This window comes from Nelumbo lutea, chromosome 6 (assembly GCF_056320005.1).
Source record: "Nelumbo lutea isolate HS-2025 chromosome 6, American lotus-T2T, whole genome shotgun sequence".
NCBI classification, from domain to species: Eukaryota; Viridiplantae; Streptophyta; class Magnoliopsida; order Proteales; family Nelumbonaceae; genus Nelumbo; species Nelumbo lutea.
This window is the reverse complement of record NC_142689.1, coordinates 65552015-65567698: the sequence shown is the minus strand read 5'-3', so window position 1 is coordinate 65567698 and position 15684 is coordinate 65552015. Positions and strand designations below refer to the sequence as shown.

Genomic DNA, 15684 nt, shown 5'->3' with positions numbered 1-15684 from the left:
AGTTATGCACGATCATACGATCATAGATAGAAGGGGGAGAACATGAAGAAACTGAAATAAATAAAATAAAAGAATAGAGACAATGTAGGGACCCAATGTCCCGGCTAAAAAGTCTATTCTTTGTTTTCTATATTACCCAGTTCCCCTTTTTCTTTCGTTTTCTCGTTGGACAGTTTTACATATTCTCTCAATCAATATTGAAAAAGCAGTCACCTTTGCTTTCCTTTTATTATTTACGTTGTTAGAAAATGGAAACTTATTTAACCTTCTCCTCAATCATCTCATAATTTTTTGAACTTCACTTGTTCTTTGTTCTCTTGAATATTTACCATAAACTCCACTATTAACTGAGTGTGCCATTACTCATATGAGGCTTGTGATGAAAGGGTTGAAAAAGATGATAACAATCCTTCATAAGTCGAAAAGTTGAAAATTGGTTAATGGTATTTTTATCCCAACCACATGGGGTCAGATGCATGAACATTGATTCCTATCCTGTCATTTCGTACTGATGACTGCCATATTTATTGTTAAACTATGGTCCCTTAAACCATTTCACTTCTTCAAAAGTCTCAACCTATCTTCTTTCTTTGATCAACCCCTAAACTCCTCTAACTTATTCTAATTGTAACAGGTAACCAAGTAACTTTCTAACTTTGGTGGGGATTGTTTTCTCTTCAGGTGACAAAACTTCCATTACATGTTCACTCATCTATACCTTACAAAGAAGAGAGCCTTATTACCAAAAGAGATGATATTGAATTTGAATCCATGACGAAGATAAAACAAGTAGGTCGATTCCCTATTCTCAATATGTCAAGAAATTCCAAAATCTTAAAATTTTGAGTCATCTACTGAAAAAATAAAAAAAAATAAGAGTACAATAGTTAACAAAAAAAGGTGTTACAACTTATGGTAATGCCACCTAATAAGGGAGATTAAAACATTGAAAAAACAGAGAAGTAATTATCAGATGATTAAGAGAAATTTCATAAATTTACCTTATTACGAAAAATTTCCATTTATGAAAAAGTGCAAGGTAGCCAATATAGACTTACAGGCATGAAAGTAATGCCATCACCAACAGCCTGTAGCATCCATATATATGGTTGGTGTCTTCGTGATAGTGATTCTCGTGGCTTTGCAAAACCATGACTAGAAACACCTCAAGTAGAACAGAACCTCATCTAGAAATATAATAGAGATAATAGAAGGAGAGAGAGAGAGACTACTCTTGCATCCAACTGGAATTCTTCATACTTCCAGTAGTTTCATTTTTTTTTTTTTGGTTAAAATACTTTCAGTAGTCCCTAATAGCCACTATGTCAAATATGATCACAAAGAACAGCTTGCCCGAAACATAAAAACAGGTATTCGCGTTGTTCCATCCATCACATATACGAGGCCAGGTTGCAAACTGAATCTTTTTCTTGAGTTAAATTTTAAGAAGGCTTCCATCTGGAAATGATCCCAATCTGAGGGGCCTTGGAGTATCCCACCCAAGCTTAACCCCCATCCTACCTCATCTTCTGGGGTGTCAGAGAGTGAAACAGCCCATTTTAAATGCCCAGGACTCGATTTCTGCATCTCAATCCAGCCTCTGATTCTGGTACTCTCATCAAGATCTGACTCAAGAATCAGAGCAACAGATCTAGCTGGTGCATTGTCTTCTATATTACTTGTGATAGGAATAGGAACTTCTGTCGGTGTGTCAGGGTTCTTATGGCGTTTCCAAAAACCTACTGGCATGGCAAGGGAGCCTAAATTGACCGGCTGACTTGATGACTTGGGCATTTTATGAAGACCCAAAAGAGTTAGCTTTGTTCTTTCTGAAAGTTGACAGATAACTTGCCCAAAAGTGCTAAAGGAATATCCCTGTCCAACAGAACCTGATTTTCCCAACCCAGAAACAAACTGAGCCAAAGCAGCAGCAACGTTTGACCTTTTCACCATCAATGCAGCAGCAGCATCATGATATAGGTTCAAGAGGGGTGGCCCAACAGAGAAACTGGTAAGATTCTGCCCCTGTTGGAAGGAAAATGCAACTCCTGATGAAACACCAAAGATAATATAAGGCTAGCATCAATACTACACAGGCTATTTGGCAAAACGGGAAGGACGAGGAACAGAATACTGACAAAAATAGCAAGACATGTCTAGCCATTGGATTAATAGGACTACACAATTGAGTTCAGTCTTAGCTGAGATCTTATAGTGTGTGTCCAATTGGTTGGATTATCTATGGCTCCACATGTACCATATGACTTCATTATGTCATACTTGTAAAACTACTACAGTATTCCATCATTCCCCCATTACATGGTCAAACAAATGTAGGTCTTCAAAAACACAAAACGAAGAATGTCACCTGATTAAAAGAATTTGAAGCAAATCCAACATCTTTGCATTGGGCTCCTATTGGGATTGCAACTGTAGAAAACCAGTCTTTTACATTTGCTGAATATGTCACCTTTTCCAATGAAAGCGGGCTCCCAGTGACATCACTAGCATAGTCCTGACAGTTCTGACAAGTCACAAACTCTGCCAGAAGAGAATCTTTCTCCCGGATGGTTGTTTCAAAAATGAACCTTGAACTAACCCTTGTCCTAACACCTGCTCTGCTTAGCATATCACAGCTCTGATCATCAGTATTATCCACAAGCAACAATGCCCCAACAGTATTCACCTCTACTTTTACACGGGTACTAGCTTCCTGGAATGGTCCCCTGGAAGGTTTGTAGAAGGATAGCAAGCGCTCAACCTTGTCCTGTCTTTCCCTTAATTTCATCAAATCAGAAAATGCTTCTCGTTGCAACCGTTTCAAGATCTCAATCTGAAAAGAAATACATATAATGGAAAGAGTTACAAAGGTTACAACAAGTTGTGAGAAAAACAAGCCAAAAAACAGCTTGTTGCTGATATATATATATATAGAAACCACTGATGTGGTCCCCACCTCTTTTTATTGTACTCGTATACAACTACTATGTGGTCCCCACCTCCTTCTATTGTACTCGTATACAACTACTAGTTATTTAAGTGTCAGTCCACAATTAGTTGTTAGTCTTTTATTAGGACTTTAGTCTTTTAGTCTTTTATTAGGATTTTAATTTTGCCATGTAAGCAGTCATATCCTTACTTCAGAGTTAATATAAATAGAAAGAGGGGGGCGGCAGGTTAAGCATCCTCTTCTTTTCTGAAATCCTTCCTTCAAAATCTTCTTCTCTTCTTTTCTTTCTCCTCTCATCCTCTTAATTCCCAGTTGATTATACACCACAGCTTGGGCTGTCAGTAGTCTCATACGAGTACATGGTATCAGAGCCAACCTAGGAAATCTAATGATAGTCTGACATGGCCGGCTGCATAAGAATTTCCTACGGTTGGAAAATTTCCAGCAAAAGGGATCGTCGGCTAAGTCTTGGAGATTGTTTGTGAAGCATCAGAGAATGACCACCAATCAAGAAGAGTCAGAAGGAAGAATCCTCAAGATTAGGCTTCGGACTTGTCTTTGAAGGTTGCGGCCAGAGTTTTGCTGAAGTAAGTCAATCTTTTCTATTAAAAGGATTACATTTTCTGGTTATTTCAAAGGTTCGACTGAAAGTTTTTTCCTCCTGAACTGTTCTTGATACATCAAAAGAATAGTTTTTTTGTTACTTTAAGAGGTGCAGCTGAACTGGTTGTGTTCTTGGCTTGTTTCTTGACCTTTGACTGGTTCTAGGTTCAAGATTCTAGTTTCTTGATTGTCGCCAATTCTAGGGCTGCAGTTAGTTTCAGCCTTGCACTCTCAGCCCTGCACTCTAAGTTGTACTTGGAAGGTTATCTTTTTGGGTAGATTGCCAACCTAGAAGGATAAAGTAGGTTCGGCTGATAGCAAATTCTGGGTGTAATTACTCAATCTCAGTGATACAAAAGGCATTTGTTAATCTTTTTTTGGCAAAGAATGGAGTTTAAGAGCCAAGGGGGACACTATTTAGGGGCTGGTGGTGCTGTTAGCATACCTGAGAACAGTTTTCAGATTACCACTGTAAAATTTGAAGGGCCAAACTACCTAGAGTGGGCCCAATCAGCCATGATGGCTATTGGGGGTAGAGGAAAGCTAAGTTATTTATTGGGAGATATCAAAGAACCAGCTAATGAGGACCAAATATATACCAAATGGGTTCAGGAGAACTATTTGGTTATGACATGGCTGTGTAACTCCATGCAACCACATATCAGCCGAAATTATTTATGGGCAAAAACAGCTAAAGAAAGTTGGGATATCATGAAAGAAACCTACTCCCAACCCCTCAATGTTGCTAGGGCCTATGAACTAAAATGTAAGGTGAATAACCTTAGGCAACGAGAGAAGCCAGTCTCGGTTTATTTTTCCACCTTGAAATCCTTGTGGCATGAGATTGATCATTTAAAAACAATTGAATGGGAAAGCCAAAAAGATGCACAGACCTACAAAAAGAAAGTTGAAACCAATAGAGTATTTGAGTTTCTAGCTGGTCTGAATTCTGAGTATGACATTCTTAGACAACAGCTTCTAACAAGAGACAGTGTGACTCTATCACAAGCTTACTCTCTAGTGCATAGTGAAGAAAGTAGAAGGAAAGTTATGTTACAGCATTCGCCACTTGAATCAGCCTTGGCAGCAACTAAACCCAAGTTTGGGGGGATAAGGAGAGAGATATGAAGAAGGAAGACAAGAAGGACCTAATATGCGAACATTGCAAGAAACCTAAGCATACCAAAGAAACCTGTTGGAAGCTACATCCTCATCTAGTTCCCGCAAAACTCAGGAACAAAAAGGGGAATGCTAATACAGCTGTTATTACTGATTGTGCAACCTCATTCAGGCACACTTTCGCTGTTGTCCGAGCTGCCTTGACTTAGTTGGAAAAGGAGGTTGGTAATTCAGCATCATCATCTCAGCCAGTCACAACATCAGCTCCTCCCACCTCAGCATTTGCTCATTCAAGTACACGGGCCTCAGCTTTATCATGCTTCAGCTCCAGGTAACATTGAACATTATTGGGTAATAGACTCAAGTGCATCTGATCATCACTGGTTTGCCTTCACTATTTACTACCTATCACTTATCCTCTGGTAAAGACAAGGTGTCTATTGCTGATGGATCACTTGTTCCCATTTCTGACAAGGGAGACATCAAGTTGTCTAGTGTCATTTCCCTATCTTCTATTCTGCATGCTCCTAAACTTAGCACCAATTTACTTTCAGTTAGCAGCATTACTAAAAACTAAAAATCAGAATTGCTCAATAACTTTTTTTCCTGATCGATGTGTTTTTCAGGACATGGAGACAAGGAAGGTGATTGGGACTGACCGTGAGACAAATGGAATCTATCTGCTTGGAGGAAGTTCACAGTGGGACGGTAGTGAAGTTAGAGGGTCTTTTGTTTCTCAGTCTATTGGTCAAGTCATGCTTTGGCATAACCGATTGGGTCATTTATCCTTTAGGTCTTTGAAAAACTTGTTTCCTAGTTTATTTGAATCTATCTAGATGTCCAGTTTAAAGTGTGAAAGTTATGAGCTCACAAAGCATTGTAGAACAACCTATTCATTAAGTAATAAGAGTAGTGTTCCTTTTGACATTGTGCATACCGATGTTTGGGGACCATATCACATCACTGCTATGGGGGGGTACAGATATTTCTTGCTGTTTGTTGATGACCACACCCGGTTTTCTTGGGTCTACTTGATGTGTTCTCAAGATGAGGTCCCTACCCTAACCCAAACCTTTCATCAGATGATTTTAACCTAGTTTGGGGTGAAAATCAAAATTTTCAGATGCAATAATGCAAGAGAATACTTTAAAACATCTCTAGCCTCTTATTTTCTTGACCATGGGATTATCCATCAGAGTACATGCCCTCATACACCTCAGCAGAATGGGGTGGCTGAGAGAAAGAGTAGGCACATATTGGAAGTAGCTAGAAGTATCATATTCAACTCCAATGTGCCTATACATTTCTGGGGAGATGCCATTCTCACAGCTGTGTATCTCAATCAATCGAATTCCTTCACAGATTCTTGACATGAAACCCCCATTCACTCCTTTATATCCTGATAAAGAGTTGTTTTCTGTTCCTCTTAAAACCATTGATTGTACCTGCTTCATGCAAACTCTTGGCCCTTGCTATTCCAAATTTGACCCTAAAGCCTCAAAATGTATTTTCCTTGGTTATGCACAAACTCAAAAGGGATACTGCTACTACGAACCTACTTCAGGAAGAGATTTGTATCCATGGATGTTACTTTCTTTGAGGATGTACCTTATTACTCTAGGGTTTCTTCTTAGGGAAAGAGTAGTACCGTTGGCGTTAATACATCAGAAGTCCCTTTACCTGTTCCATTGAGTGAAGAGGGGTGAAATGGGGAGGGTTGTCAAAAATGTCGGGATGTGAGAGTTTATCACAAACGATGGAAGCAGGTTGATTTCGGTCATCAGCAGTCCAGGCCAGTCCGTAAAGGCAAACGCCATTGCACCTCATCCACAGCCCACTGTATCTCACAATTCTTGTCCTATGATCACCTGTCTCCCTCTTATAAGTCCTTTCTTACATCAATTGTTGATATTCCCATTCCCAGAACAGTGCAGGAAGCCCTGTCCATTCCAGAGTGGAAAGATGCAATGAAGGTAGAAATGAATGCCCTTCTGAGAAACAATACCTAGGAGCTAGTTGATCAACCCAAATGGAAGAAACCAGCTGGATGTAGATGGGTGTTTATTGTGAAACATAATGTTGATGGTTCCATTGAGAGGTATAAGGCCCGGTTAGTTTCAAAGGGATTTACTCAGACTTATGGTATAGATTACTTGGAGACTTTTGCACCAGTAGCAAAAATGACCACTATTAGAGTGTTATTATCTCTTGCAACCAGTTACTCTTGGCCATTGTACCAAATGGATGTTAAAAATGCCTTCCTCAATGGAGACTTACAAGAAGAAGTGTACATTCAGTTACCTCCTGGTTTTTATAGTACAAAGACAAGTAAGAAGATTTGTCGGTTGAATAAAGCTTTGTATGGACTAAAACAGTCCCCCAGAGCTTTGTTTGATAGATTCAGACAAGCCCTTGAAAAGTTTGGCTATGTGCAAGCTCAATCAAATCACACTTTGTTTATTAAGAAAGTGGATACTTCCTTGACTCTACTTGTTGTATATGTGGATGACATTGTAGTAACAGGGAATGATAACAGCGAAATTGAGTCTCTTAAGAAATTTCTCCATCAAGAATTTGAGGTAAAGGACCTGGGAGAGCTACGATATTTTTTGGGTATTGAGGTAGATCGGTCCAAGCATGGAATATTTGTTTCTCAAAGGAAGTATGTCCTTGATTTGTTAGGTGTTAAGCCATCTGATACACCTATTGAACAGAATCACAAGATTAGTGCAGAAGGTGGAGAGCCTCTTGAAGATAAAGCTATGTTTCAAAGATTAGTTGGTAAACTAATATATCTTTGTCTTACACGACCAAACATCAGCTATGCAGTTAGTGTTGTTAGTCAGTATATGCACTCTCCCAGAACTATCCACCTACTTGCTGTTGAGAGGCTATTGGCATATTTAAAGAGGTGTCCAGGCAAAGGTGTACTATTTAAGGATAATAATCACATGAAGATATAAGTTTACACAGATGCAAATTGGGCCGGTTGTGTTGATGATAGAAGGTCTACCTCTGGATATTGTGCCTTTGTAGGAGGTAACCTTGTTTCTTGGAGTAAGAAACAAAATGTTGTTTCTCGTTCCAATGCTGAAGCTGAATATCGGTCCATGGCAAATGGTGTGGCTGAAATACTATGGTTGAAATCACTGTTTGATGAATTGGGTATTACCTATGAGAAACCTCTAATGTTGAACTGTGATAATTAGGTTGCTATTAATATAGCTCATAACCCGGTACAACATGACAGAACCAAGCACATTGAAGTCAATCGACATTTTATTAGGGAAATGGTTGCATCTCAAGAAGTCTGTTTTCCATATATCAGCTCCAACATGCAACTTGCTAATCTTCTCACCAAGGCAGTTTCGAAGAAGTTAGAAGCAGATCTATGCAAGTTAGGAATGACAAACATCTATTCCCAACTTGAGGGGGAGTGTAGAAACCATTGATGTGGTCCCCACCTCTTTCTATTGTACTCGTATACAACTAATGCGGTCCCCACCTCCTTCTATTGTACTTGTATACAACTACTACTTATTTAAGTGTCAGTCCACAATTAGTTGTTAGTCTTTTATTAGGACTTTAGTCTTTTAGTCTTTTAGTCTTTTATTAGGACTTTAATTATTGTCTTTTATTAGGATTTTAATTTTGCCATGTAAGTAGCCTTATCCTTACTTCAAAATTAATATAAATAGAAAGAGGGGGCGGCAGATTAAGCATCCTCTTCTTTTCTAAAATCCTTCCTTTGAAATCTTCTTCTCTTCTTTTCTCTTCTCTCATTCTCTCCTCTCATCCTCTTAATTCCCTATTGATTATACACCACAGCTTGGGCTGTCAGTAGTCTCATACGACTACAATATATATAGAGTTCAATGGTTGTTCATGACACAACTTGTTGCTATCTATGGGGCCAGCAAATATGTCAACATAGAAAGTTGAAGGAGCTAGAAGTGCTAGAGGTAGACCAAAAAGGACATGGGTATAGTTAGTAGTAAGAAATGATTAAAGAGCCAATAATTCAGCAATGGATATGGGCATTAAGCAGAAAGGAGTGGCAAAATAGGATTCATGTAGCCGACCCCATACAGTTGGGATAAGGCTTGAATGATGATGATGAAATATCTCAACATAAAATTACAGTCAAGAAATACAAGACAAACATTTCTAATCCACAAACATTACATGCCCTTGATGTCAACCAGATTAGCTTGCAATAACTAAAATATTCTTATTTCCAGCATACAGATTTAATAAACATCTAATTTTCTATTATTCATTTCTTACTTTTCCCTCCATTTTATAGAATCAGCCAATCCCTGAATAGGCTAACTTCAGTGACAAAGAGGTTCAACCACCAACAAGTTGGGTTAAGAAAACCATAAAATACACACCCAATTACATTAGAAAAATACTCATGCTATACTTCTGTTGGGTACTTTTGCAGTCCTACAAGGTCTATCTATCAGAAAGGTAGGCAGCTTTCTGTTCATATAATCCATGCATAACCACTAAACAAGTAAAAGGCATCTAATAATAATAGGATCAATGATTTTATCTACTCTGCCTTCAAAATTTCAAACTTTCTTTTATCAGCAACAATAATCAGGTAATTTCCATTAAACCGAAGTAACCCTTTTTTCTTGAGAGAGAGAGTAGGTAAGATAAAATTGTATTAATTTCTCAAAAAAAAGGTAAGACCCCTATACAGTAAGGTTTAATACAGCTCTAAGGCTGTATTAATTTGTCAAAAACTGGAGAAACCCTAATATTCCAAAGGTTTTAGAATAAGGGGGGGGGGCAAGTATAAAACTGCTCTAAGGCTGACAAATATCATAAACTATATAAAAACCAAATATAGACTTCTTTGTTTGAAAGGTAAGGTAAAGCTTTATTAGAACACCACACAAATATTACATCAGCTCCCAAGCCACATTAGACTTGGCCGGAAAAGCTGAGAGAATGAGATGAAAATTTGATGGAAAAACTGAGAGAATGAGATGAAATTTTGAGTATAATGGAGTTAAAAACATGCGTTGATTTCCCCCTCCAGAAGAATTTGTCAGGCTGAAATTTTGATGGAAGTAGTCAGAGCAATCCGGGTCCTTCTGGAGTGGGAGGAGTCTTGAGAAATAAATCAGGACATGTCATAGCCTTATTCTTAGGTCCAATAGAGGTGGGAGATTCTATTAGAGCTGAATTGCTTGCAGTTCAACAAGCTTACAAATTGCAAGTGAGTTAAGTCTGGAGAAATTGGTACTTGAAGGGGACAAAATGGTGGTGGGATGGTTAAAGGAACCGGAAGATGTAATTTGGGGCTACAACAATGAGATGAAATTTAAATGGATGACAAGGAACATGATTCTCAGAATCCAGTGGGTGAGGACAGCAATACCTTTGCTGACTCTCTAGGTAAGCAAGGGGTTAGTGGGTTACTAGGGAACAATTGTATTGGGCACGGTTGTAATTGTTTATGTTCTTTGTTCTTTCCTGAGTGAGAGAGGCTACACCTAGTGTCTCTCTTCAGGAAGCTTGTACTGGTTGTATTTGTTTTGTCTTCTCTATATCTTTGATTATTAATAAAATTCTATTCACTTATCAAAGACGAAATGGAAAGAAACATGCTTTAGAAGATTCAAAAAACTAGCAGATGGAGAAAGATACATTTATGCTTTACCTCTGTAGATACTATAACCATTAGAGAAATCAAATAACACTACATATGCATTCATATTTTACCTCCGAAGGCTCCAGTATCTGTTGTGGATTGAGTTATATAACCTCAGTCTTATTTCACAACCTCGAATAACAACTTTCTGGTACATGTGTCACATTTCTTGCCAAAATCTCTTTATGGACAGCAAGTTCTGAATGGCTGGTTAGAGTTGGGAAGAGCAAATGCTGACAGACCAGCTTATACAAAGATGATATGCCTTTGGGCACAAATTTGGTTCTTCTTTTTATCAATAACAGAAGAATTTCACAAATTTGGCTCTTAGTGCTCCAGTCGGGGCACAGGAGATTATTGCTCCTTTCCTAAATCTAAGACCTAACTCCTTACCTGTTTTGTTCTTTTTATTCCTTTCTTTTTCTTTCTCTTTTTAAATAAGCATCTAAGTATCAACACCACCTTAAAATGGACAATTAAAAGAAGTAAACTCTAGGAACTTCTGATCTGAATTCTGCACTCAACTCTTGCTCCATGCTTCACAGGTATGCAACTAACGCTATACCTGGGGACAACACAAACAGATGTGCTTACTCTATGTATCTAAATCCAATGTGGAATGGGAATTATACAACGCTACACGCATCAAATACCTATTCCACATTGGATTTAGAAAATAAATTATTCAAGAATAATAATAAATTAAAATGTGCCTACCATTTTTTTGGTATTTAATTAAAATGTGTCTACGGTCTACCATTGACATACAGCCTCAGAAATTCATTCTGATTGTTGATTGTAATTTAGCTTGTTTTATCAACTCATCATGTAAAGTGTAAAGAACATTCTAACTGTTGAAAAACTACCTTTTTTTACAAATGAAGCAACTCTTTTTCAAAGTTAACTAATGAACAATTTCTTTACCCAAAAAGTAAATAAAATATCTATGACCAAGTTAACTCAGATTAAGGTCTTTCTTCACAAACTTGCATTAACACAACAATGTTAGAGTAGACTCCACCAACGCCATTCTTTTTTGTGAAAATATAAATATTTATATAAAATGAATAAATGAATAAAAGTATAAAACTGAAATGAGGTAATACCGGATTCTGGCGAGCAGAGTTATCCCGCGTTTGAATAACGTCCTTCGCGAACTTTTCGCTCGATTTCGCGAACCCTTTTAATTTTTCCACAGCTGAAGTTATGTGTTCCATTAGAGAGAGAAGGGTGATGAAACCCTAAAACAGTGACACTGAGGGTCTGTTGGGTTCGCTATCAAAATCAGAATCCCTTGGAGTCGGAATCGGAAAGGCCTATTCCCCCTACTTGTTTGGTTCAAACAAGAATCAGAATCAGATTCCAATTTATGCTGTTTGGTTCATTAAGAGTCTGGAATGGGAATCATCCATGATTTCCAATTTTTCCCCTAATAAAAATAAAAAAAAATGCATGAAAATATCAGAAATTTTGCAGAAATTACAAAATTGCAGAAATTTTGCAGGAAAAACAGAAAAATGCAGAATTACAAAATTGCAGAAATTTTGCAGGTCCCAAATATCTTTATAATTCAGAAGGTATATACTAGTCTCAAAAGCCACAATCACTTTTGAAGAGTGGAGGATAATACCTCAAAAGGTTCAGGTAAGTTTTTTCCCCATCTTGATTTCTGATCTTCCACATCCTACCTTCTTCTTATGGAACTCTATTTTGTTTTTGTGTTATCTTATGGTTGAACTAGTGGAGGTGACCTGAAAGGGGGAAGTAAAATTCTATTGAAATATGTTATATAATTTTAGGTTGTTGTGATTCTTAAGGCCCATAACAACAGCCTTTCAGGTTTCTGTTTGGATTCCTATGAGATGGAAGTTCAAAAATTAACAGTAAACACATGAATAGGGTCCAATGAGGTTGACAAGTTTAGATAATTCATATCTGCTTGACTTAAAATGAAGCTCTGTCAGTCCATAGAGTAAAATATATCCACATGGACATAAGGTAATCATCTAATGTAAAACTTCTGGCTACCTTCATGTTTGATATTTCTGCATTACCAACTATATGGCTTGGTTGCATCTTTATGCACAATAATAAATTGTAATAAATGAGAAATGAAAATAAAGAATTTCTCTTATGCAAAGCTTTGGAGATGCTGCACTCCACAATACCGTATTGCACTGATCCAGGCAATTCATTTCTATAGCCACAATTGGTATGCATTAACCATGTCACAAACCTTGCTTCATATTCCTAGTCCTTTTTGGTCTCTTATCTTACTTCCATTATTTTGAGAGTTTAGCATGCAAGCTACAACACAGGGAATCATCCTTAAAATTTCAATAAATTGTCTATGGATGTTCCTGATAAAAAAAAAAAGAAACCTTCAAATATCGCCTCTTTATAATGTTACCCAAGCCTATCCTGAAACAGAGCTGCATTAACACTTCGGCTAATCAGTTTTTGTCTTTCTTTGTTGTTTTTCTGACAGCATCTTTACTGGAAAAGTGGAACCACTGTGGTTTGGCATTGCAATATTGAATGGTTTCTTTGGGGATAAGCTTGAATAAAACAACAGAGATACCCTTCAGTGATGCTTTTCATCTGCATGCATCTACAACAAATTTTGGAGATATATCCTAAACATGCCAAGACCTCATATAGGACCAACATTGGGTAATGGCCTTTATCCTCAACCTCTAGGCAATACAGATTTGTTGGGGATTGGTGAAACAGACTTTTGTCTGTTGAATGACTTTGTGGGAGATAGCATGATGGTGGATATCAAGAAGATCTCCTACTACATTCATCTGATGCAACAAACTGAGTTTCTACAACCTTCACCTCCCTGAGAATGTTTCTTGTTGATCATCTGCCATGAGGATATGGAGGAATACGAAGGGAATAATGATTTTGGACCCAGCACTGCTTTTACCCCAAGATGCATATCAGTATCAATGGCTTACAATGAGGTCGAATAATGAGGAAGGGTGAAGAACAGCTGAAACCAAGAAGAAACTGCAATAATGATTTTGGACCCAGCACTGCTTTTACCCCAAGATGCATATCTATATATATATATATATATATATATATATATATATATGGGCGTGTGTATTAAAAAAGAGGGGGAGTTACCCTCCAAAAAAAGTTATTTAAAAAGATATGCAGCTTCTACTACTTGAAAGTGCATCAGATCTTGTTTTCTAATCATTTAGAATTTGTATTTTTTCAAGTTATTTCCATATGCTTTGTGCATCATTCTTGAGTTTATAGTTGCCTTCGTAATCTGCTCTTTGTTCTTTTTATCTTCTGCAAGATGTTAATTTTATTTCATCAAGCATATTTCATATCAGTGTTTTAGAAGTCTACTTTCTCAAAAAAGCCTACTTTCTCATTGAAAGAGATGGAAGATCCATGAGGACAAAACAAAACTGCCAATTGACTTTGAAGTTTTTGATGAAGGAAAATGAAAAATTCAAGTGGAAATTTGGTTTGTTTTAAGAACTGACTAGTTTTATTCTAATCATTTAGAAAACACTGGGAATTTTTGGGAGCCTGAGTTTACCAGTCTCAGCACTAAGATTTAAAACGTCTGAACTGTTCAATGGGGAATTGTTATTGTTATAAGTATTATTTTGGATTGTGATCGAATGTTGCCTGCTGATTCTGATGGTATGCTTGAGTGGGTTTTTCTTGTTAGGCATTTAACTTTATTTTGAAACATGTGATCTCTGTCAACACATTTAATGTTACTTGCTAGAGATCTAATAACCTTTTATACTGGAAAATTTTTAACCGTTCCCATTATTGCCACGACTTGTGAGTTGAAATTAGGTGGCTAATCTCTCAATTGCTTTTGCAGTCTGTAGCAACCTTCTTCAGCCAGGTTATGGCTGCAATTGGAGGGAACACTGCTGGGCCAGGTTTGTGGATGTGTACTCTTACTTTCCCCTACAAATTAAGAATCATATTTCTTAAATTTGAAAATGTGAATGCTAGCCCTGTTATTCATAATAAACAAATTGCTAACCTTTTGTGTGTGCGTGTGTGTTATTTTTATTTTTTTTTACAGGGGATGCTGTTGTTAATGTATACATCATCCATGAAAAGTAGTTTGCCTTTGTAGAGATGAGGTCAGTTGAGGAAGCCAGCAAAGCTATGGCCTTGGATGGTATAATTTTTGAGGTATAGTATTGTTATTGTAGTTTTCTCCTGATGGATTTTGGGCATATCTGGCTCATATTTTATTCTTTACAGTAATGGATATGTTTCTCACTCCTGATGGAAATATTAGGTGGGATAGATTTATGCCCCTTCATCTTTTACTATATAAAGCAAATGCGTCACTTATACAAGCTTTTGATGTCAATTGGAATGGACCTAGTACCGCAATCAAATCTTTACATTCAATCTCCACCAGTAATAATTTTCAAAAAAAAAAAAAAAATCTCCACCTAATACTAACAAACTGTCAATCTCCACCAAATAACTAACAAACTATCAATTTCCTTCCAGTTGTACCAGCTTTTGATTTCTAACTTTTGTTTCACATGAAACTCTAAAAGCTGTTCATCAATGGTGGAGCTTCTTCAACTACGAACTAATAACACTCCTCTTTCGGATAGAAAGTACTAATGGAGAAGATTTCAAGTCCAACAACCAACAAAAAGATATCTAATACATACGTTGGTTCAATTTCAAACAACGGGCTTTTTCATCAACTTAGGATAAAAGAATCTATAGAAGCAATAAAATAAGAGATACCTTTGCCAGAAAGAAAACTGAGGAAAACTTACCCCCACGGTCTGGTCTGGTCTGCAATAGGAAGACAGCAGAGGAATGAAAAAGAGTGTGAGAGAGAAGGAGAGGAGAAAGAGCAAAACCAACGGTGACTTACCTTGACGTCGCCGGAGCTTCTATCAAAATCCGTTCTTCAAACTTCAGTTGCAAGGAGAGAGGGTTAGAAAGTTGGAATCGGGTAGTGTGAACTCTGAAGGGTTTGAGGGCTTTTATGTCATTTTGTTAAGAAGCGGGAATGGGACTCCGATTCCTGGGGTTTGGGTCGGGAACGGCCATTCCGGGCAATCGGATTCCATTTCCGAACCCTATTACTGCGAACCAAACAGGGCCTGAATCTGTGATATTTGGAAGACTTTTTTTTCCAATCATAAATTTGACGACTGCAGGCATCCTTCTAAGTAACATTACTTTTCGGGTGGTTATGAGCCGAGTTTTTCATGAGTTATTCGATTTAAGTTCATGAAAAACTCAATTCAATTCGGTTTAAATCAAGTTTGGAGTCAAGTTCGAGCCTAATAAAGCTTAGCTTGCAAATCTAATCGAG

The 15684-nt window shown here is 37.4% G+C and overlaps 1 protein-coding gene across 4 annotated transcripts; it reads right to left on the bottom strand.

The window, feature by feature from the left end:
• Nucleotides 1–832: 832 nt before the first annotated feature.
• LOC148849311 (GDSL esterase/lipase) lies at nucleotides 833–15325 on the bottom strand. 4 transcript variants are annotated; one of them, XM_088948012.1, is made up of 6 exons: nucleotides 15238–15325; nucleotides 15105–15155; nucleotides 11971–12091; nucleotides 11447–11769; nucleotides 2369–2833; nucleotides 833–2025 (listed from the first exon to the last, which is right to left on the bottom strand). In XM_088948012.1, the coding sequence occupies exons 4-6, from the start codon at nucleotides 11555–11557 to the stop codon at nucleotides 1336–1338; spliced, it is 1266 nt and encodes a 421-aa protein (XP_088804138.1). In that variant the 5' UTR covers nucleotides 11558–11769; nucleotides 11971–12091; nucleotides 15105–15155; nucleotides 15238–15325; the 3' UTR covers nucleotides 833–1335. The 4 variants fall into 4 exon arrangements, with proteins under 4 accessions (XP_088804138.1, XP_088804136.1, XP_088804137.1 ...); XM_088948010.1 differs by having other exon boundaries at nucleotides 15137–15155; XM_088948011.1 differs by lacking the exon at nucleotides 11971–12091.
• Between the last annotated feature and the right edge of the window lie 359 nt (nucleotides 15326–15684).

Coding starts and splice junctions, on each gene's coding strand:
- LOC148849311 (XM_088948012.1), bottom strand. CDS start 11,557: ATGGAACACATAACTTCAGCTGTGGAAAAATTAAAAGGGTTCGCGAAA. Junction 2,834..11,446: donor ACTCTGCTCGCCAGAATCCG/GTATTACCTCAT, acceptor ATTTCTTTTCAG/ATTGAGATCTTGAAACGGTT. Junction 2,026..2,368: donor CTTCAAATTCTTTTAATCAG/GTGACATTCTTC, acceptor TCCTTCCAACAG/GGGCAGAATCTTACCAGTTT.